The sequence below is a fragment of the Notechis scutatus genome, chromosome 1 (genome assembly GCF_049901735.1).
Source record: "Notechis scutatus isolate UNSWTSFEM ecotype Mainland chromosome 1, rNotScu1.2, whole genome shotgun sequence".
NCBI lineage: Eukaryota > Metazoa > Chordata > Lepidosauria > Squamata > Elapidae > Notechis > Notechis scutatus.
The window spans coordinates 86,400,277-86,424,458 of record NC_142009.1 but is presented as its reverse complement, the minus strand read 5'-3'; the positions used below and the strand labels follow the sequence as shown (position 1 = coordinate 86,424,458).

General features: G+C 39.3%; 1 protein-coding gene across 1 annotated transcript in view; it reads left to right on the top strand.

Moving 5' to 3' along the window:
• GINM1 (glycosylated integral membrane protein 1) overlaps positions 1 to 23,630 on the top strand; it is a 29,449-nt gene extending 5,819 nt beyond the window's left edge. The window contains exons 2-8 of the mRNA XM_026666243.2: positions 3,269 to 3,328; positions 5,454 to 5,550; positions 10,847 to 10,980; positions 15,362 to 15,518; positions 17,212 to 17,342; positions 19,176 to 19,339; positions 20,510 to 23,630. Of these exons, the coding sequence (XP_026522028.1) occupies positions 3,269 to 3,328; positions 5,454 to 5,550; positions 10,847 to 10,980; positions 15,362 to 15,518; positions 17,212 to 17,342; positions 19,176 to 19,339; positions 20,510 to 20,612 (846 nt within the window). The 3' untranslated portion in view covers positions 20,613 to 23,630. The remainder of the gene's footprint in view (positions 1 to 3,268; positions 3,329 to 5,453; positions 5,551 to 10,846; positions 10,981 to 15,361; positions 15,519 to 17,211; positions 17,343 to 19,175; positions 19,340 to 20,509) is intronic.
• Positions 23,631 to 24,182: the final 552 nt, after the last annotated feature.

Below are 24,182 nucleotides of genomic sequence, written 5' to 3'. Positions count from 1 at the left end.
CCAATCTGTTGGCCATTATGAGTTATTGGCATAATTGGTTTCAGTTTTTATTGAATCTTCCTCTTTTGCTTGCTTTATTTCTGTAGCTGTTCCATCAATACCTCTTGCATTCTGACTTAGTACAGGTAGTCCTTGACTTACGACCACAATTAGGCCCAAAATGTCTGTTGCTAAATGAGACACTTGTTCAATTTTGAATTTTGCCCCATTTTAAAACCTTGTCTCAGTTATTAAGTGAATCACTGCAATTATTAAGTTAGTAACATGGTTGTTAAGTGAATCTGGCTTCCCCATCGACTTTGCTGGTTAGAAGGTCACAAAAAGTGATCTCCTGATCCTGGGACACTGCAACCGTTATAAATGTGAGTCGGTTATCAAGCATGTGAATTTTGATCACATGTCCATGAGGATGCAGCAATGGTTGTAAGTGTGAAAAGCAGTGATGACACTTTTTTCAGTTCCATTGTAACTTTGAACAGTCACTAAATGAACTGTTGTAAGTCAAGGACTACCTGTAATGACTTATTAATGATTACCGTGCTAAACTAACTTCATCCTCTAATACAGGGGTCTTCAAACTTGACAGCTTTAAGACTTGTGGACTCCAACTCCCAGAATTCCTCCTCCAATCTTGTTAGCTCAGGAATTCTGGGAGTTGAAATCCACAAGTCTTAAACTTTCCAAGTTTGAAGTTTCTTGCTCTAATACTAAAGGTTTTTATAAATACAGTATTTTTTCTAAGATATCTTGGATGTTGATATCTCTATTGTACAGAATTTCAATATACTCATTTCTTATTTGTTTGATCCTATTTTAATCACTTACTATCTGTCCCTTGACATACATTTACCAATTGTAGGAACTTTCTTCTGTAACCCAGAATATGGTTCCTACAATGGAGATCTTTTGGAAGACCTTGTTTTTCTGTGTTTATGTTCATATTTGATATCTTTACAGATAACATCTTAATTCTGCTTCTTGTCTCTTCTAACAGCTCTCCAAAATTCTTTGTTAAATTCCTTTCTGAATTCTTTGTCTTCCTTTGCTTTTGCTCCTCTTCTTTTCTTGGCATATCTGCTGATTGTTATCTGGTTGTTTTCTTCTGATTTTTAGTCCTTTTAACTTTTCAGGGTTAGCAACTTGTTTGATTTCATTTGATAGTCCCTCTGGTTCTTGATCAATGAGGTTGAGAACTTCAGGGTGACTTCTGATGTTCTCTTTAAAAATGATCCGGCTATTTATTCATTTGCTTAATAAATATATGTGGTAACCCATCTTGTATTCATAACCCTGGATAAAACTGGATAAAACATAATAAAAAACAATCCAATTTTAAAACAACAGAAATAACATAAAATAACATTGCAGGGAAGAACATTTAGTTAACATATCTGAGTTCATGCAATATACTAAAGAGCATGTTAGGAAACTAGCCGGTCGTAAGTGTGAAAAAAGAGCCATAAGATCTTTTTTTCAGTGCTGTTGTAACTTCGAACAGTCACTAAACAAACTGTTGTATGTTGAGGACTACCTGTAGTTGGAGGGTACACTGGGATAATTGTCATGTTGAAGGGTTGTCTGTGAAGTCTAATTGATATTATTTAGTCCCTGATTGTGCTATATCCAAGTACAGGCCTTGCTATATTTTGTTCCTGACTAAGAAGGACGACCATTCCTTCTTAGTCCCAAGACTGTAGATGATTAATTTCATCTTCCACTGTTTTGAGCTTTCCATGTTCATCATTCTTACGTTCCATGTTCCTATTGTAATTCTGTCTCTGCAATTTTGGATTTTCTTTTCCTGCGTGTTGGGTTGACAACTAGGCACCCTACATTTCTTAATTTAGTCACGTCATAAACAGATTGGTATTCTAAAAGATTCTCAGTGGTTTCTCTAGCATGACCTAAATGGCTTATCATCTGGCATTATAGTGTCAATCAGTTTTTATTATATATCTATATGGTTCTCTTGGTAATACAGGAATTATTTTCCATTTGTCCTCCAGCACAAAATGAAACAATGGCTTTGACATTGTCACTAAAGCAATTATCCGTGTTTAGTATCTTCCAATATTGCTGCTGTCCAATATAGGTACCTACGCAGAACCTCTGGTCATGACTATAGTTCATTCCATAACTTTGGTTGGAACCCGATTTGGTCGTGACCCGAACCTAATTTTGGTATTTAGCGCTTACAAAATTTGGCGCTTACAAAATAATGGCGTAAAAGAGGAAATCGGCTACACACAAAAAAAATGTGCATTTTTTGGTCGGAACCCGATTTGGTCGTAGTCAGAAGTGTTTGTGACCAGAGGTTCTACTGTATAAGTTTTTGGCATTCTCTCCTGGCAATCTTTGCTCATTCCTTATAGGAACATGCCTCCTCCCTCCATAATAAAGCAGCACAGCAAGACTTCAGAGAAACCCATTAATAACCTACCAAATTTCAATCCTGTTGATTTCAGTAGGTCTCTTTTAGAAAGTAAGGTAGCTCAGTCAAATATGCATAGTAAAATGTTTGGTTGCTCATATTGCAATTATTGTGAGGATTATGCCACTAATTAGGGTGAGTCTATGTTGAATCACATAAGATTTACATGAACATAGCTTCTCATTATTTAGAGTTCAATCCAGAATGTATGGACAATTTGACTGCACACGTCAAGCCTTTAGTGATAGGCAAACACAATAAATAAAAAACACTTTGGTTTTGGAATATTCTTTATTGATAGCAAAGTATTATAATAGAAAGCATATGAAAACAATTCTTCAGCTAATGTAATTAAGGCAAAGTTATTCTGAACCTATTTCTCACATTTTCCCCTTCCCCTGTGTTTAGATTTTCTGTAGTAGTCCTGTTTCCATCTATAACTATTACATCTGACCTGTACTTTTCCAGGATCTGTTAGACGTTTCATTACAGAAAATCATCTGATTGTTTAATTTGTATTTATGGACAGCATAGTATGCACGATTAGGTATAAAAGGCACTTTGGGATCTTATAGTTATATGCACCATACTGGCCCCTATTACTCTGTGGTCACTGAACCTGTTTATGGCATTTTGTTTCTCCTTCAGTTTTTCGACTCTGGTTACTTAGACACAGACTTTAGAAATGCTAGATCTTGACAGACCACATTGTGGATTGAAACATAAATTTGTCTCACAAACTAAAAATTGAATGAAGCACCTTATTCAGTTTATAACCTCTACTGAATATTTCTTTCTTTTTCTCTTCTTTCTTTTTCTGTCATTCCATTATTTCAGGAAAACATCAAGATTAAAGTAAATATACTGGAAACCACCGGGGATATTCAGGAAAGACAGGTATTGTATTGTATGTTCAAATTTAGCAAAGTCTTTTCTTTTTTCTATTGTGATTCATCAGGAAAAAAATCAGCTTAAGGGTCTTTTTAGTTACTACAATACTGTGACTGAAACATATGAAGAACGGTTACAGGAACTGGGCATGGCTAGTCTAGTGAAGAGAAGGACCAGGGGAGACATGGTAGCAGACTTCCAATATTTGAGGGGCTGCCACAGAGAGGAAGGGGTCAAGTTATTTTCTAAAGCGCCTGTACGCCAGACAAGGAATAATGGATGGAAACTAAACAAGGAGAGATTCAACCTGGAAATAATGAGAAACTTTCTGACAGTGAGAACAATCAACCAATAGAACAGCTTTCCCTTGGAAGTTGTGGGAGCGCCATCACTTGAGACTTTCAAGAAGAGATTGGACTGCCATTTGTCAGAAATGTTGTAGAGTCTCCCGCTTGGGGGTTGGACTAGATGACCTACAAGGTCCCTTCCAACTCTGATTATCCGTTATCTTTCATCTGTGTTTTCCCAAAAATAAGATCCAACCGGAAAATAACTCCTAGCATGATTTTTCAGGATGCTCGTAATATAAGCCCTATCCCAAAAATAAATCTCAGTTAAGATCGTCAGCCAGTCGGATGCATTTAGTGCCATATTTTCCTGTAAATAAGACCTAACCAGTAATGCATCTTTTTGAGCAAATTAATATAAGATCCAGTCTTATTTTGGGGGGAAACATGGTAGTACAGTAAATATACCGAGTTGTTCATTAACATTTTAGGAATACTCAATAATTCCTTCCAATAATTTGTTATATTTGTACTACCTTCTATGTGTTTATAAAAGTTAGAAGGTTATTTGTTGGGTTCCAAATTTGGTGCTTAATTGGTATTATTATTATATATATATATATAGCAATGTGCCTGGATGTATGCATTTTGTATGTGTACTTCTTTCAGCCATAATAGTTGTCAGTAGTACATAGTTTTATACCATGAACTGACAGATTATGATATCCTGTGGATAACATGTGGACCCTTGCTCAGCTTCTCTCAGTTGACGGTGACAACTGGCCTAGCTGTTTTTCACTGGCTGTTCCTGAGATAATACTGTTCATGTTCCCAACTCTTAGCTTCCCAACACTTAGCTTGGAGAAACTGAGGACATGGTTTTCCACTGCTGGTTAGAAGTCCAAGGTACCAGTCTGAGTTAAAGGACTGGTTTAACTTAACAGAATAATCAATAAAGTGAGAGTCCTTGGTGCTCTCTCAGCTTGGTTGTTTCCTTGCAGAAGTTTTATTACCCAAGCGAGGCAACTGTTCTGTTAATCGTGGTAAGCAAAACTGAGAAGCAGTGGCATGAGTATCTAAGTTACAGCCAGAAATTAGATGGCTTCCTATCAAACAGTGTTACATTCTGCTTCTTGCTCCTCTTGCAAGACCTCAGTTTTTCCACACAGAGACACTTCACTGGTTATATTTTTAGGATACAGTCCAAAATCATTAAAATCAGTGGCAATATACTGTAGTAAGAGATCAAGCCAGTTTGGTGGAGTCTTACCTTAGGCACAAAGCCAGCTGGATCTATTTCAGTCCTAAGAAGAAGATAATGACAAGCTGCATCTGAAATCTTACCAAGAAGAACACAACAGGATAATAGAGTTGGAGGGGGGGTTCATCTAGTCTAACCCTCTGCTCCATTTCAGATAAATGACTGCCCAGTCTCTTCTTAAGAGCCTCTAGCGATAGAGCACTCACAACTTCTGAAGGCAAAGCCATTCCACTGATCGATTGTTCTCACAGTTATGACTGTGCAGGAATTTGCCTAGACAGTCACCAGGAATCCATATTGACTCAGGGGGAACACACACAAAAAAGAACAACTAGTGAGGGATCAGTATGTGGTGATCTTTCATTCTTTTAAAGGATGAAAGCATAACGATGGCAAATTTATCAACACATTTGGATGGTAACTGATTTTGAATCTCTTATATTTATGTCTTACTGTGATAATTGCTCTCATGATTATGTAAATTAAACAAAACTTGGTCAACCTTGTATCTTGAAATGTATAAAGCTCCCTTTTTATGATCCTGTACATTCAATCTATGTTATTCTATGGATTTTTGTTTTAGGTTGTCCTTAATATTACTTATGTGAACGGTCAGGTGTATGTAAATGACTTTCCACTGAAGAGCGGAGTCACACGGATAAAATGTCAAACTTTAATCTGTGAGTAATTCTTAATTCCCTATCTGGATTGTATGTTCCTCTATAACTCTATAGAGGTAGTCCTCGGCTTATGACTTTGATTGGGACTGGGTCTTCAGTTGCTAAGTGATGTAGTCACTGAGTCACGCCAATTTTATGACATTTTTTCTGCATTTGTTGAGAGAATCATTATGGTCATTAAACAAATCTGGCTTCCCTTTTGGCTTTGCTTCTCTGAAGCCCCCTGGAAGGTCACCGATGGCAATCATGCAACCCCAGGATGCCCCAGTCATCATAAATGTATGCTAGTTGCCAAGCACCCAAATTCTGATCATATGACTGCGAAGAGGTTATGACAGTGCTAAGTGTAAGGACTGGACATGAATCAATTTTTTAATTACCATTGTAACTCTGAATGGTCGTTAAACTAATAATTGTAAGTTGAGGAATACCTTTAACTGTTGTTTGCGTCCCCAAAGTTACTTTTCGTGAGTTGGGCAGGCATATAGCAATAGCACTTAGACTTATATACCACTTCCCAATGCTTTACAACCGCCTCTAAGCGGCATATTGCCCCCAACCATCTGGGTCCTCATTTTACCAACCTCAGAAGGATGGAAGGCTGAGTCAACCTTGAGCCAGTCAGGATCGAACCGCTGGCAGTCAGCAGAATTAGCCTGTAATACAGCATTCTATCCGCTGTGCCACCACGGCTCTTACATTTGAGGAATAAATAACTCCCCATCACTAAAAAAAAAACCCTCTGCATATAAATTAGTAACAATAGATTATTTTCATTTCTAAAGAATTCAAGATTATTTATTGGTGATTATTTCTAGTTTTGAATTAATTCAGGGTAAGTTCATTATTGTGTCTATAATCAAATACAAATGGAGATTAAAAGCTGATTTTAGGAAAGCCCTCAGCAAGTTCCTGTTTGGTTAATTTAATTGTGCCGCAGGCTGAGCTGTAGAAATTCAAGGATGTGACTCCACCCTGATAAGTCCTGTCCGTCTCCTCTCCCACCCAGCCCACATCCAGCCGAGTTGGTGAAGGAGAAAAACAGCCTGGTTTCAGATAATCTTAGCAAAACACTTTTTAATGAGACTTTCCTATCATATTTTCTGCAAATAAACAATAGGGATTTTTCTTGAAAGGATAAAAGAATTACCCAGCACATACAAATTTAAAATGATACTTATTAGAGGAAGCAAAAATTCTGGTTTGTTTACTTTTTTGCCATTATGTGCCTTACATTGAAAATAAAGATCCTGATTGGATACATAAGCGTAATTTATGAAGCCACCGCAATTATGTGCTATTTACAATTTTTTAATATACTATTTACTTGATATACTGGTTGGGGCGAGTTTCAAGATTAGCTACTAATCTACTCAGTACTCAAGGACTTGCTAATACACTTTAAAACTGGTTCTTAACAGTTTAGGGCAGGGATGTCAAACTCAAGGCTCCCAGGGTGCTTAGATCTGGCCAGTGGGGTTGCCCTGGAAATAGTGAAGTACCGGCCTGGGTGCCTCTGCCACCAAAATCAGAGCTCGGGAGGGCTGCGCACGACCCTCCCAGGCTCTGCTTTCACTGGCAGAGGGCTGCAGGAGGATTTCCCCCCCCCCCCAGCCCCTCCTGGGACACCGCAGGTGCCCCTTGACATGAGTGACGTCAAGCTGGCTATGCCCACTCCGGCCACCCGCCACCCTGGCCATGGCCATCGGGCCCCCCGAGATCAAACACAACCCTGATGTGGCCCTCAGTGAAATCGAGTTTTGACACCCCTGGTTTTGAGCAATTGCATAAAAAGATGCTGCAGAAGTAGTGAATCCCAATAGTGGATCATTGTGGCCTTTTAAAGGGAACTGTGTTTTCCAGTGTTAAACTAGATCTAATACAGGTAATCCTCAACTTACAACCATTCATTTAACGACTGTTCATAGTTACAGTTCCATTGAAAAATGTGATTTACCACCAGGGGTGGGATTCAAATTTCTTAACAACTGGTTCTGTGGGTGTGGCCTAATTTGTGGGTGTAGCTTGGTGGTCATGTGACTAGCTGGGCGTGGCTTGCTGGCTAGGCATGGCTTGTATGTAAATATTATAAATATTTATGTAAATATTGAATTTTTTATTAAAAAAAGAGCAACTTTTACCCCAAATCAGGCAAAGCAGGCAGGCAGATTGAATTGCTCACAGAATCACAGATTCATTCAGAGATCTATCTTTCTGCCATCGGCTCATCTGATTCTGTCACATAAAATTTGCTTGCAAGCAAACTCATAAAATTAACTCAGAACACACCATGTATGTAAATATTGATTTTTTTTTTAATTAAAAAAAGCAACTTTTACCCAAAATCAGGCAAAGCAGGCAGGCAGATTGAGTTGCTCACAGAATCACAGATTCACTTAGAGCTCTGTGTTTCGGCCATCTTCTAGCTGAATCTGCACTGAATAATAGAAGCTTCAGGCTCAGCTCTGTTTTTAGATTAACTAGAAAGTAAGAAATCCAACAATTTTCTGCTTTCTAGCTAATCTAAATCTCCCAGCACAGCAAAACAGCTGATGGTTGGGGGGGGGGGGGAGGAAAAATAGCAACTTAGCAGGCAAGTTGGATGGCCCGCATGCCAGGTAAGGAGTGAGTGGGCGGAGCGGGGCGATTTGCCAATTCTCCAGCAGGTAGAATCCCACCCCTGGTGAGAGTGCGTTTTGCACGCGTGTGTAGACCATTTCCTAAAAACCATCAGCTGTGCCACCTGGACAGCTGATAAGTGCTGCACATGGGTGCGCAGCGTTTGAAAATCCTCTTCTTTCTTGCTTTTTCAACCTCAGCTGTGCCGCGCAGCTGTGGCAGGCAGGTAGGCCAAACAGCTTCAGAGCTACCGGTTCTATAGAACCGGTCCGAACCGTAGCATCCCACCCCTGTTTACAACTGGTCCTCACACTTAACTGTTGTAGCACCCCTAGGGTTACATGATCAAAATTTGGGTGCTTAGTAACTGCTATGTATTTACAATGCTTGCAGCATCCTGGTATCATGTAAATTGCCATTTGCAACCTTCCTAGCTGGCTTCTGACAAGTAAAGTCAATGGAGGAAACTGAATTCACATTATGATTGCATGGTTCATTTAATAACTGCAGTGATTCACTTAACCATGGCAAAAAGGGTCATAAAATTGGGTGTGACTGACTTAACTTGCTTAGCAACAGAAATTCTGGTCCCAACTGTGATCATAAATCAAGGACTTCCTGAATAGGCATAATCTAAAGAGACAAAGTCCTTCTCGATTAATGGGGTTTTACTGTGGAAAAGTATACATTTCATTTAGTTCTCAAACAAAATTTCATTTGATGTAATATAGTAACTATTTTTATTTCTCTGAATTTCTATTCAATTCTGAAGAGAATCATGTGAGTTTGAGAACTCCTGATCCAATGCGTTATGTTTTTCTCCAGATATAGGAAGCTGAGTGTTTGCCTACAAATCATCACAGATTTTACTGGATGGAATGGAATGGGAGGAAGTTTGATTAGGGAAATTCAGGACTCATAATACAGAAAGCCATGAAAAGAAGTCCTTGACACTACAAAACTGGATCTCAGTTCAGTGGTGCATAATAAATCCCAAGGCTTCTGTGCCACACAAACATCTTGAATGATAGTTGTATTCTATGGAAATTTAATTTAATACAGTGGCAGCAATAATTACTATTCTTCTACTGAAACCAATGTAAGTGCAGTGATGGTATTCTACGGGTTCGGCCCAACTGGTAGCTCCGAGGATAATCTGTGAACGAACTGGTTCGCTCCGACATTCAGCTGCTGGGCCCTCCCACCCACCCTAGCTCTACACTGACCTTTTCAACCTCAGCTGCTTTGCGCGGCACAACCGATTGCCGCGCGTCAGCTGTTTTACACACAGGGCTTGCAGCAGAAGGTGAGCTGAAAATGCTGCGCGTGCGCAGAGCACGCATTTGGTGTGCAACGCGCGCACTCACGCCAAACCGGTAGGAAAATGTTTTGAAACCCACCGTTGTGTAAGTGTACATGGCTGGAGAGGAAAAGAAGTTTGGTTGTTAGCATAGTAGTAGTGAGCTATATAATCGAGAGAAACCTACATTATATACAGGGGGAAAGTTTCCATTTGAAAATGAGGAGAAAATAGTCCAAGAGTTTGTCACTTTATGTGCTATTCCATATGTTGTATAGTGGCTTGGATTATGGATGCTTTAGTTTGGATTGAACATGTTAAATGTAAATCTAAATACCTTCTGTCAACTCTTTTGTTCAGTGATTTCTGGGGCCCATATAGGAGAAGGAAAACTGCTGGATTTTCTAATTTTTCCTTTAGGCCAGTGGTCTTTAGGGCCGGTATAGTGGGGGCCGCCATCTGTTTGTGTTATCAGTGGTGCCGGATCTCGACCAAGACTTTTTCATCAAAACAAGTGGCGTCACCAGGGGGCGGGGGGATTTGTTCCGGGTGTCGCGGACGGGTGGTGGGGACCTGGCTATATGAAGAGTGGTTATCAGTGGTGGGATTCAAATTTTTTTACAACCAGTTCTGTGGGTGTGGCTTGGTGGACATGGTGTGGCTTGGTGGGCATGGCAGGGGAAGGATACTGTAAAATCTTCATTCCCATCCCACTCCAGGGGAAGGATACTGCAAAATCCTATTCCCTCCCCACCCCACTAACCTGCTTTCCAGCTCCGTTCTCCTGTGCAGGGCAACAAAAGAAGATCCAGCCAATCAACTGGGACTCGGGAGGCAGAGAATAGATGGGGGCGGGGCCAGTCAGAGGTGGTATTTGCCAGTTCTCTGAACTATTCAAAATTTCTGCTACCGGTTCTCCAGAACTGGTCAGAACCTGCTGAATACCATCTCAGGTGGTTATATAAAGTTAGTTTATCCTAGTAATTCAGTAGCTTCCACCAAATAGTATGGAGAGGGACATTCGACTTGACTCAGTGGAAGAACTTACAGAGCAGATTTGGGAAAAAGAAACTTCCTTCAGGCGGGGGGAAGAAAAGAGAGTGGGAAAGTGTAATTGTGCAAAAGATGATCTTTGTAGAAGACAATCTACAATCTACAAAGTAGAAAATATTCCTGTTTCCATTTTAATAGTCTAGCCCTCTGTCATTTCTCCTAAAAATGCAGTAACTGTGAAATCTAGTCAGTTAGTGATATTCCACACTGAATTGCAATATGGCGTCCAATCCAGTTTGCAATACTATTTTAATGTGTAACTTGTTTCTAGAGATTTTGTTTCTCTGCCTGGCCACTGTATGACACACAGTTATTTCTTGATAGTGAAGAGTGGAAACCATGATACCTTAGGAATTGTCAGTGTTCGCATTATGATCCATGAGTGGCCATTGGCATCCAGCTCAAACTTGCAATTAATTGTTGTTCAAGAAGAAGTGACAGATATAGATGAAAAGCAGGTAAGTATCCTTTTTCTAAATCATTGTATTTACTAGCTTAGATATAAATCCACAGTGGAAGATTGTTTTTGCAGAACGATTACACATTTTAGTTCTGTGGTTTATCTTTTGCCAACAAACTAAGAATACTGCTGTCTGATGTTATACGGTTCTGTGTCCTCTTTTGTATCAGAATATGTACTTTTTTAAAATTAAAAAGCCCTAAAAGGCAAAACCCTTTATATATTTTTGTGATTTTACAGGAATTTTGACAGTATTTATATAATCACATTTTAAGAATGTTTATATATATTATGTATCTCCAGGAAATGGAGGAAAGGAAATGGCTAACTTTTTAAAAGCAGCTACTTTGTACAGTATGTGAGTTATTTTGTTGTATAAGGGTAAAGGGTAAAATAGCCATACACTGAGCTCAATTCTTGGTGACTTCATGGATATATCCTTGCAGTTTTCTTGTGGACAATATAGAGTGGGATTTTTTTTCCAACTTCCCAATCTAATATACAGTGATGATCTTTCATGATGATCTCTCTCATCTGATTATTAACCAGGACTGCCCGTAAAGCTTCCAAATCCAGACAAGATCTGGCTAGTGCCAGATGCTCAGACTTCATTGGCGTAGACATCCTCAGAATTATTTTTAAGATCAAAGATGATTCTAAGATTTGCTGCTGGTTATTATTTATTTGTTTTCACTTATGAAATGTGGGCGAGAGTAAAGATCTGGATAGTTAAATTTGAAAATACTAATAGCACACATTTATCTTTGGAGTTAGCACACATTCTGCCAGCATTGAATAGGATCAGTCAAGACCTCCATCTGATATTCCTAGTATTAACAATATCCAATACTTTTTGTCTTGTCATATATTTCCTCTTTGTTGTTCAGAATCTGGAACAAATATGCTTTCATACAACTTCCTTTTGAAGCAAACCCTCTCCATAATTTAGACCGGTTCTACTTAAAATTCCTATGTATAATTAGACCATGAATCATTTTCATTGCAAAGCTTATGGAAAAGCCTTCCTGTGGAACACAAATCCTTAAAAATAGTACAGGAGAATTCCAAATAACATACCTGTTTCAGGTTGATTTTATTTTGAATTCGACCACAAACGTCCACCACATATCATAGAAAGGAGCTAGGAAAATAGCAACTTTCTTACAGTTGGCATATGAGTTGGAGGAACGCACGCCCTGCTAACTAGCTTCAAGAACTTGACCACTTGTTTAGAATATACTTTTTAAATTCTAGAGGAGAAAACTTACCTTGTCCAATTACATTGTACAGTTCTAGGATGTTGGATTATTTTTAGTACCGTGTTTCTCCAACAATACGCCCCCCCAATAGGAAGCCAGCATGTTCTCTAGGCATAAAATGAAATTAAGCCCCTCCCCCAAAATGTAGGCCGAGTTTAAAACATGCGAAATTGGGGGGGGAGAAGGCGGGGAGGGAACTTGCCATTAGGAGTGCTAAAAACAGCTAGGACGTCTTTTCAGGGGTGAATTAATTTCTCCACCCCCGCGCACCTTCGCCTAGGGTGCCCCACCGGCAGCTATGCCTCACCACCAGCCACTCCTAACGGCCAATCATGGTGGAGCACGGAGGGCTCCCTTACCCCCACCAAGCGCTGAAGACCCGGGTCAGCGGGCGGGCGGGGATGTCTGCCGGCAGCGTTTCAGCCGCTTCTCAGGCCTCCGTAGCTTCCATGGTTCCCACCGGTGCTGGCGCCTCTCTCACCAGTGCCGTCTCCAACAACAGCGTCTGAGTCGCTCCCGCTTTCCCCCTGTCCCCGTAACAACAGGGGAAAAAATACATTTTGAGGTACCTGGGAGCGCCGCATGCTGCATTTTGGTTTAATCCCGAGCGGCTGGGTGGGCGTGAAAAGAGCCGAGCGAGCGTCTCTGCTGCTGCTACCCTTGGTGCTCCAGCCTCGGGCTCGGCAAGTTTGCAAAAGTCCTGGTGCGGTGCCCGTTCCTGCATTCTAAGCGCGCCCAGGCCGAGCTGCAGCTGTCCCTCTCTCGCCAGTGCTGTCTCCAACAACAGCGGCAGTAGCGGCGGGAACTGTGGAAGTTACGGAGGCGGCTCCCCCACCCAAGAAGCGGCTGAAATGCTTCCACGGTTCCCGCCGCTGCTGCCGCTGTTGTTGGAGACGGTGCTGGCGAGAGAGGGACAGCTGCAGCTTGGCCTGGGAGCTTGGAATGCAGGAACGGGCTGTGCGCCAGGACTTTTGCAAACTTGCAGAGCTAAAATGCTGTTAGAATTGAATATTGAGTACAGGTGGTCTTCAAATTATGACCACAATTGAACCCAACATTTATGTTGCTACGTGGAACATTAGTTAAGGGAGTGTGCTCCATTTTACGACTTTTCTTGTCACTGTTGTTAAATGAATCATTGCACTTGTTAAGTTAGTAACATGGTTGTTAAGTGAATCTGGCTTCCCCATTGACTTTGCTTGTCAGAAGGTCGCAAGAGCGGATCACCTGAGCCCGGGACACTGTAAGTGTCATAAACATGAACCAGTTGCCAAGTATCTGAATTTGGTCATGTGATCATGGGAATGCTGCAGTGGTCATAAGTGTAAAATGGTCATAAGTCATTTTTTTCAGTGCTGTTGTAACTTTGAACGGTCACTAAATGAACTGTTGTAAGTTGAAGACTACCTGTATTTCTTGTCTGAGTTAAGGAGAGTTATCTTGAAGTACTCATCTCTAATGATCTAAGTGCTAGAGCCCACTGTAACTACATAGCCAAAAAGGCATTAAGAGTTGTTGACCTAATCTTACGTAGCTTTTTCTCTGGTAATATTACACTAATAACTAGAGCATAGAAAACATTTGCTAGACCAATATTCGAATACAGCTCATCAGTCTGGAACCCACATTACGTATCTGATATTAACACAGTTGAGAAAGTCCAGAAATATTTCACAAGAAGAGTTCTCCACTCCTCTACTCATTGCAGAATACCTGATGCCACCAGACTCGAAATTCTAGACCTAGAAAACCTAGAACTACGCCATCTTCGATCCGATCTAAGTATAATATATAAAATCATACATTGCAATGTCCTACCTCTCAATGAATACTTCAGCTTCAACCATAACAACACAAGAGCAAACAATAGACACAAACTCAAGGTTAATCGCACCAAACTTGACTGCAGGAAATACAACTTCAGCAACAGAGTGGTCAATGTCTGGAATACTCTACCAGACTCTGTGGTTTCTTCCCCAAACCCCAAAAACGTTAACCATAGACTGTCTACTATTGACCTCACCCCTTTCCTAAGAGGTCTGTAGGGGGCGTGTATAAGCGCACCGACGTGCCTACTGTCCCTGTCCTATTGTTCCTTTCATTTTTTTATTTTTCTCATATGTATCCATGTATTCATAACTATGTTTTTTACTTATGCCTATTATCTTGTAAGCAATTGACAAAAATAAATAAAAAAAATAATCATCCCTTTGAGGTGATAGAGTAGGAGTAGGAAGATCCAGGTGCCAGTGAATCCTTCACAGGAAAAAAAATCACTAGATGCCTTAGGGTCAGTTCTTCTTTTCAGATGAACTGATCTGACATGAGATTTTTGCTGTGAAGGAAAAAAAAATAAAGGGAGAAAAAATTATTTCCACCTCTTACGATGAAGATGAAATATTTATCTACATAATTGGTATGCTGCCCATTCCCAAAGTTATAAAATTATCATAAAATAAATAGCCCCCAAATAAAAAGAAGGCCTCCAAATATGAACAAAAATTAACACTGTTAAATATTGTAAACTGGGGAATACGAATTTACGTGTCTTCTGGAGTCCCATCTTTAGTCACAATTTACTTATAAATTTCTAAGTAAATAATACAATAGTAACTCTTGGGTTATAGATTATTTTGCCTCGAAAAATATTCAGAAATCAGATCATTCACTCAAACAGTGCAAGTGTAGAAATTAATTTTGGGGTTCAGAATTCATTTGTAATTCTCTTGATCAATTATTTTGAAAGGCAGCATCCTACTTTTTTCTTACATTGTTTCTCACTGAGAAAATATAATCCATATTGATGCTAGAAATGGTGCCATTTGCCTTCCCTCTTGATATTATACACAATATACATGATATGAGTATGATGTTGATGATGAATAACTAACGGAGGGCATTTCCTTCTAGTATTTCACGTACTTCATGAGGTGAGGGGGAAAGAAAGGATAGGAACACATTTAGCTGTCACTTAAGCAAAAGCAACTTTCCATCTTGAAATCACTTCTTGCAATACTTGCTCTTTTCTGTCCAACTTTAAAAAAAGCTTGACTGTTTTCGACATCGTTCCCAACATGTGTAGATAAGAAAGTGGCTCCCATTGTTACACTTCTTTTGCAGGTTAAACAAGACGAAGTGATAGAAATAGACCTATTGGTAAAGGATCAGCAAGTCCTGAGACATACAAACTACACCGTTCCTCTGGAGGAAAGTATGCTGTATTCCAGCCCAAGGAACAATGATATTTTGTTTACACTTCCAAACTTTGCAGGAAAAGGTACTCAGTCTTATTGAGCTGCAAGAATTGGATTTTGTTTTATTTATTTATTCATTGAGTTCTTAATACCCACCCATCTCATGTAAGTGATTCTTAGTTTTTTTTTTCTTTAAAAGATGCTATTGAGTTTATTTCTTGCCATTTCACTAAGGGTTCTGACTTTTTTTTAAAGAGTTCTTCATAAGAAAGGGAGTTGATTAAATTCATTGTTAACTGTATCTGAACTCTTTCAGTGTTCATGGACTTTTTAAATATGAACCTTTAAAGAATATCATAGCCTGGTAAACATACAAAATAATGCAAACAATGATTAAAAAGTTCTCAACCTCATATTTAATGACTCTACCACTCAAAAAAAGGCCACACCAACAGCCATAAACTGGCCTTTCTTTTATAGGCAGGTCAAATTAATATGGTTTCTACTGGCTTATGTTTATTTATTTGTATTCTCTCATAATGTTCTTATGAAAAATTAAAACATGAGCCAGATCTATGTTTCTTTATTAGCAAGTTTCAGATTTGTGTGGACTTCAATTCCTAGGGGAATTGTGATAATCGAAATCCACACATCTGAAAGTTGCTGAGGTTGAGAAACCTTGGACTAGAACTAGATGATAGCACAGTTGGCTCAACCAGCCTACACAAAGAGTGCTCATTAAGAGTGCTTCCACTTTAGCTTGGAGGGAAACATCAAGCCAAAGACCAGAAGGGTCTGTCCTAGCCTCTGTGTTGTTCAACACTTTTATCAATGACTTGGATGGTGGATCCTTAGCAAATTTTCAGATATCATAAAACTACCAGTAGGAGATCTGGTTAAAACTTTAGATGAAAGATTTAAAAAAATGATCTAGGCAACTTAGGCAGTGGGCTGAAATGAATAGAATGGAAATACGTAAAATTCTACATCTTGATAGGAAAAATGTAAAGCCTTAGCATGGGATGGAGGAAACCTGGCTTAGCCTGTCTTGTGAAAAACTCCCTTGTCAATCGGAAGTTAAACATGAAGCAGCATTTATACAATTGCTTGGGATATTTTAAGAAGAGCACCAAGTCCAGATCACAAGAAGTAATTGTTCTATTTCATTCCTCTGTGGTCAGACCCCATTTGGAGTAGCGGGCAGCAGAATCCAAACAAGACAAATGGGAGCAAGTTCAAAGGAGGGTTTGCAAAATAGTGCTGGGTTCTGGAAAGGATATGGGGAAGAGTTAGCAAATCTGGATATGCTTAGCATACAGAAGAGAAAATGGAGAGAGATGAGATAGTCTTCAATAAGAGTGATTGGACTTGGACGTATTCTCTTAGACTTTGTGCCCCAGAGAGCAGGCCAGAACCAAAGAGTTAAAACTACAAGGAAGTAGCTTCAGACTTGATGTTAGGAGGAACATCACCTCTATGCAAGCTGTCAGCCAGTGCAACAGGCTGCCACATAAAACAATGACTTTTATTTTGCCGGAGGACTTCAAACAATGGCCAGTTAATTTCTATCAGAGATTTTCCAAGAAGGGGGTTAGAATAAATGACCAAAAATCTATACCAACTCCATAATTCTATAAAAGTTTTAAATAAGTTTTGTACTTTTTGAACTGTTATTTCTTGTCCTTACTCTGCTTCTTTTTACTGGCTCACAGTATGATTTTTTTTAAAAATAACCAACAAACCAATGAACCTGTCTTTTTGACTTTTGTGAAATAGATGTTGAAAGTCCTCTACAAACAACCAGTCACTATCTTCTCAGGCAAGTAGAAACCACTGTGGATGAACAGACAATGCCTGGCAAATTGCCAGAGACTCCACTCCGAACAGAGCCACCGTCATCTTATAAGGTAAATGTTTTGTCACAATGATTGTGAAAGGCAATTATCAACGGTCACCTAATTTGAGTTAACGGATGTGTAAGGAAATTATTGGTGCCTCGTGTATCTGGTATCCCCTCAGTCACTCTATCAAAGAAACTAAGTCCCACAAAAATAAAAAAAGGCACGAACACAAGGTGGTAATTAGAAGGGAACTAAAAAAAGTGCAGATAGGGTTGCAACTGTGCTTGAAATCCTCCTCCTTTCTCTATGCATATGGTACACATACTAAGGAGGGCAGCTTCAATCATACAGACGTGACCCTCATGTCATAGTTCCGAGTAATGAACCCAGGGAAGTCAGGACTCTTGACGCCTTGTGCAGGTTCAAGAAACCCTTTATTGAGTACATCATATCGGCACATAGAAGGTCAAAGCTAGCTCTAAATAGTTCCCATGCATGGGGATAGTTAAAAGAATAGGATTTTTCCACCTACCCCTGTGTCTTTTAGGTCACATGGACCAATCAAGTCAGCCACAGTATTCCTTCTCAGCTCCGACTGGTGTCCATTGACATGACCCTGGTTCACATGTTGGCTGGTCGATGTTTTGACTAGCGGCTGAGGCACCACTTTCCTAAGCTCCCCAATCCCTGCCCCCCATGAATGGCAACCAACAAACGAAGGAGCAAGCCTGAAAAAGAATGGCTTCAGCTGAATTATTTTGCAGATTTGACAGGCATCTCCCCCAATTTCCCCTTCACCTGATGCTCCCATGTGTATATGTTGTCCCTTTGAGTCAGTGTTGACTCCTTGTGACTATCTCAACTAGTGAGGTGTTCTCTGAACTTGGTTGGTTTTTCTTGAAGACGTTTCATTACCCAACTAGGTAACATCATCACTGCAACAGCTGATGATGTTACCATCTGCAAGAAAACAACCAAACTCAGAGAGCATCCAGAACCCCTCATTTCAAACCTGACATACAGATATTCTCATTGATTGGTATCTGAACTAATCCCTACAAGTTTTCTTGACAAGATTATAGAAATCTTCCTTCCTTCCTTCCTTCCTTCCTTCCTTCCTTCCTTCCTTCCTTCCTTCCTTCCTTCCTTCCTTCCTTCCTTCCTTCCTTCCCTCCCTCCCTCCCTCCCTCCCTCCCTCCCTCCCTCCCTCCCTCCCGCTTGAGAGGGAGCGACTGGCCCAAGGTTACTTATCTAGCTTTGTGCCTCAAGCATTACAACTGAAAGTTTCCCAATTTTCGTGATGCCCATGGAGGTGGCTGACATTGTACTAGCTTGATTTTCTCCTGATAGGCTAGTACAAATGGTACTATCCCTGATGATAATTGGGACCAGGAACTCCCTCACTAAGCAACCAAGTCATAAGGCATGATGTCACATCACTGTGCTGATGGCACTTCCAGCTGTCCTAGTTGCCATAGTCACACAGTGCTGTAGTCATGTGATTGCCATTGGTAACCTCCTGTCAGCTTCCCCATCAATTTTACTTGTTAGAAGTCAGCAGTAAAAGTTGCAAGTGACAGTCACATGACTGTAGGATGCCACAATGTTGTAATTGTGAGCTTATCACTGAGCACTTGAATTACGATCACATGGGGCGGTTGTAGTTAAGAGGACCTGGCATAAGTACCCCTCATTTCATTGCTCTTGTAGCTTCAAACATGCCAAGGAATTTTCAAGGGGGGAAAGAGTAATATTTGAAAAGATATATATGTGCAACATATATGTGAAGTTCCCACATCATGACAGAAGTGTAAATTAGATGCAACAAACAACCAAACAAAAATTGGCTTTTGCGGTGTCCTTACTGGATTTCAGTGGCTGTGTTATTATTTTTTGCAGGTGATGTGCCAGTGGGTAGAAGATTTGAGAAAGGAGCTTTGTACATTTTGGCTCAATTCTTTTCCTGTATTTTTTAATTTTATGGAGGTCATTGTGGTTGGAGTTGTAGGAGCAACTTTAATAATAAAAGTACTAAAAGTGTTTTGTCCCTCATGTGAAGCCAGGTAAGCACCTCTTATTTTTTTTATCCTTAAAACAAAATTTCCTTTGGTGATAAGAGGTTTCATATAATTTATTTGTTCAGGCTAGGCTAGTTAAATTGATAAACAAAACTAACCCACAAGGTTTGTAGTCTGTTAAAGAACTAATGTACCTCACCTGAGGTCTTGATTTGACGACCTTATAAAAGCAATCAATTAAATTATAAATATTAATGGGAAATGATCCCCAGAGGATTCAAAAAGTGAGGATGCTAAATGGATTTCTCTCGTATCTCCCCGCCCCCCTCCAGCAAGGGCTCTGCTTAGAGCAGGCCCGTTAAGTGGGAAGGGAAAGAAGGGCACGCCTGTTTGGTTCCTCCCCATCCCTCCATGGCCCTACAAAAGCATCATCAGATAAAGACTGAAATGCTTTAGTGGACAGAATTGATTTTGATCTTCCAATAATTATAAACAGGAGCCATATACACAGCAACAGCCCATGCTCCATCGGTCTCATTTCTGCCTTTTCATACACATTTCAACATAATTGGCATTGGAAGAAATGAGGCTCAAAGTCAGACAGGTCAGGTTATGGAGCCTCAGAAAAGCTCTGAAAGATTTATGGTAAATCATCCTGAAAGCTTATCTGTATCTCCTGCTTGCTCAGACTTTGGGGTCAATTAGTCTTGCCCTCATGGTTTTGAAACCTCTAAGGAGTCCTATCTGTGGAAGGCACATTCACAATCCCACCCACTCATATATTATCATAGATGGGTGGGTCATGACTGCTTTCTTTAAAAAATACTTTGTGGCACGTACCAGATGGTTTGAAGTACTAATTTCTCATTGCACACTAGAAAAAAAGATGAGGAAATAAATGAAGAAAAGGAAAATCCTAGCACCAGTTCTCATAAATCATTTAGATGAAAATGCTAGTTCTCTGAGAGTACTGATACTGGAAGAGACAGGTGAATGAAAATGTTTTTTTCTAGATAGCATTCATCCTGAGAATTCTTTGAAACAAGATTTGATTACATTTTAATATTTGCAGTATATATAAGCCATTTTCAGAAACCAATGATCTGGTTTGAGAGGCTGAAACACTTTTCCTTAGTTGTTTTAACTGTGAAGTTAAAATGTTTATATATGATCGCATTTCCGAAGTTGGTATTTAACTCATTTTTTCCTCCCTAGGGGAATCCTTCAACTTGATGCCAATGTCATACCTGTGGCTGCAATAAGTTTACTTCCAGCTACTCCAGAGAAGATAAACAACATAGAGGAGAAATGTATTTAAAAACACGAGTACTGTAATTATTTGAGTTTGTTGACCTAATGAACCTGGCACTTGGATCTTAATATATTACTTAATTCAGCCTTCCGAATGTACTGTCCTCTAGACTTTGGGACTACAACTCCCAGTATTCATAAATAATTGCAGTTCTGACATAATCTAGAGGACTCTAGTTTGGGAACTGCTGATGTCACAGCAATTCTCAGCCTGCTATTTTTATTAAATTTATGAATGATTCATATTTAAAGGGCAGTTAAGGCTGACGTCCAGAATAATTTTTGGATTTTTTTTCGTTTCAACCATTATAATTATTCTTGACTGGGAAAAAAAGCAGTTTCCTTACCTAAGGACTTCAATAAGATCTGAGTTCTGTGAAGTAATTTCCTGATCCCTGAAATGATATCTTCCTTGTATCTTCCCAATATTGGCTGCAGGACACACAAGGCTAATCCAGGAAATTTGACTCAGACTAGTGGAACTGATTAAGTAGCAGCAACAGGAGCATAGACCTGTGATAATACTAAAAGCTATTTTAGGCCTTTAAGCGTGCCTTATGGGGGAAGTCAAAATCAAAACAATTTTCATACTGCTCTGACAGTAAACGGTGTGATTTTTGTTTGGATTTTTCAAAAAATAATCTTCATATTGTAAGCACTTTCAGGGTCTTTCCTACTGAATTTATGAACATTTGTGAAAATGTACTTCTTAAACAGTTACAATACACACTACAAATGTCTTTTATCCAGGAGTACAAAATGTCTAAAAGTACTGTATAAATCCAGAGCATTTTTATATACCAATTTGTCAGATCATCAGATCTTATTGCAAATTTACATCTTGAGATAAACTGGAGACCATCTTTTTTCAAGTTTGAACAGGGAGCAAATATGGATCTAGTCCATTGCATTGGCCAAGTATTCTTGTGTTCTAGTTGTAGATAAATATTAGGTAGGATCTTGTGGCTTCAACTGTCCATGTTTGGGTATGACTATATTACAAACAGTTTGTTTGAACTGAGTTTAAGTCACTGTTTCTCGTTTATCAAAATCCATAATTGGTGTTTGAAAATGCTGCTGATCAGGAAATACTGTAGAGCTCATGTTTCCTTTCCTGTGTGTATGAACACTATGATAATTGATGTTTGGTGAATGCTGAAATAAGGTGTTTCAAGTTGTTAGCACATTTGCTAAATGAGAGGGTTCATTGAAGTTCATCACTCCAAAATGAAATTTACCTGGGACATTTTTTTCAGTTTTGCTGATTGTTACCAACACAGGCATTTATTTCATCAGCAATCAATAATATTGAAATAACATTGTAGGAGAACTCAAAGAAGCTGCACATCACCAAGAATAATGCAGTTGCTGCATCATACTATGCTGCCTTAGTGGTACATTTCAGTGGAAGACACCCCAAAAAGGCAAATGGCACTATTGTGCGCTTTGGAATTGAATGACTGAATTGTGGAAGCAATTATATCCAACTGCTTTAAAATTGTTATAGAAGACATCTCAGTTCAACCAATTGTTGATAGTCCCAATGGCAATATTGAAAAAGGTGAGCACAGAATGTCCAATAAAGGCTGTCATCCCTTCAGTTAAAAAAATGTGAAAGCTACTCAAACAGTTGATGTCACTGTTTGAACCACTACAGCCAGGCGGTGGTGATACATTAGATTGTATCTAATACTGAAATAGGAAATAATGGTGCCATATTTTTTTAAAAAGAGCCCTTTTCCTAGGGCTGAGAGAGATTGGCTCAGTCAACAGCTGGCTTTGCATCTAAGGCAGAACTAGAATCAATGGTTTCAAGCCCAGTGCCTTTAACCACTATATGAACCTCTGTGGCTTACCTATATATGTTCTGACAAGACCAAAATATTCACAACTAATGATTCTTGGGCAACCATCAACTTTGACAGAGCTCAGCTTGAGCAACATCATAATTTAAATATCTAAGTTGTCAAAAAAAATTGTTTCCCACAGTTGGCATCAGTCATCAAATCAGCCAGACTGTCTCAGCCTTCAGTGTGCAGATATGTTGTCCTGGTGAAAAAGCCAAAATGCAATTCATGTAATAGTGACAATGTTGCTGTAAATGGTGCAGAATCCTGCTTCAAACTAATTTCAATTTTTTTTGAAATTTTCCAAATGCGGTGCCTACCATTTCTATTATTGTATATTAGGGACTTCAGTCTATTGACAAAAAGGTTACATGAAACAAATGCTGCAATCAGCCTATAATAGCAGATGAGGTTCTGGAGCATTGCATGTAATCATTTGGGCACATCTGTGTAAGTTAATACCCACTTTCTTATTGACTACTCTGGAAATGATGCTGTTTATTGATTACTCTGGAAATGATCAAATACATGATCAGCTCTTAAAGAAACTTGGCTGGAACGTGGAAGTTCTAACAAAACTCAGACTCAATAAAAGTGAAACAGCTGGGCCAGAGCAAACAAATATGGAGGAATGTGCTGTGATCTCAATAGATACTGATTACTTAAGCTAAGTACTGATTAAGCTATAAATTACCAGATGGGAGTTCAGGACTTGAAGCAAGCAAGATGAGTAGTATAAAACTTTCAAGTGAACATTCTGAGAAATTGAAAACTTCCAAAGCATTTAAAAAAAAAAAAAATTAGTTGGGCAGATGGTAGATCTACAGCTGGGGTTCACAACCTCTGGGCCATGGACTGTTACCAGTCTGTGGTCTGTTAGGAACTGCACTGCATAGCTGGAGGTGAGTGGTGGGCAAACGAGTACAACCAAAACCACCACTGCCACTCCAGCCCATGGAAAAACTGTTTTCTCTGAAACTGGTCCCTAGTGCCAAAAAGGTTGGGGACTGCTGATCTACAGTACTTACTTCAAATGTCTTATTTTCTGTATGGGACATCTAGTTGCCCTTTAAGCAGTTTAAGTTTGAAAACAGCAGCTGTCACTGTACTCTTGTGCAATTCCTGTTCAAATAAACCTATCACTCTTTGTCAAAGTCCCATTGATGGACTGACTTGCATATATTTGTTTGTTCTCTTTTTCAAGTCATATACATTCTGGCAGTAATTTTTTCCTAGTTTATACTTCCAACCTCTACTCCTGTTTCTCTGAATGATTCCCAGTTTTAAGTTTTATGAGGTAAAGCTTACTTCTTTTCATTATAAAGAAAACAAACCTCCAAGGTATGTGAGGACTTCCCAGTGTTAGTCATTTAGATCATGTTTCTGTTTTTGCAGCTGTACATATTTGAAACGGAGTAGAATATATAAGCTTCAAGTGACATAGTGCCATTTTACTGAAAAATGACTTTTATCATTTTCTTGCCTCTGCCTTTTAGCCATGCTGGCACTCTTTTCATCTAGCTAATGCCTCTACCAAGCTGTGGTATTCTTTCTGTCCAAGTTCTCATTACTGGAAGATTAATGAAAAACAGTAATCTCAAAGAGATTTAAAATTCCTGCTTCTCCTGGTACAATTTTCCCTTAACAAATCTCTTGGAAACTTAATGGAATTTATTTTTTGCCAGTATTTTATTTACATTGGATCTAAGAATGCTTTTCTTAAATGATTG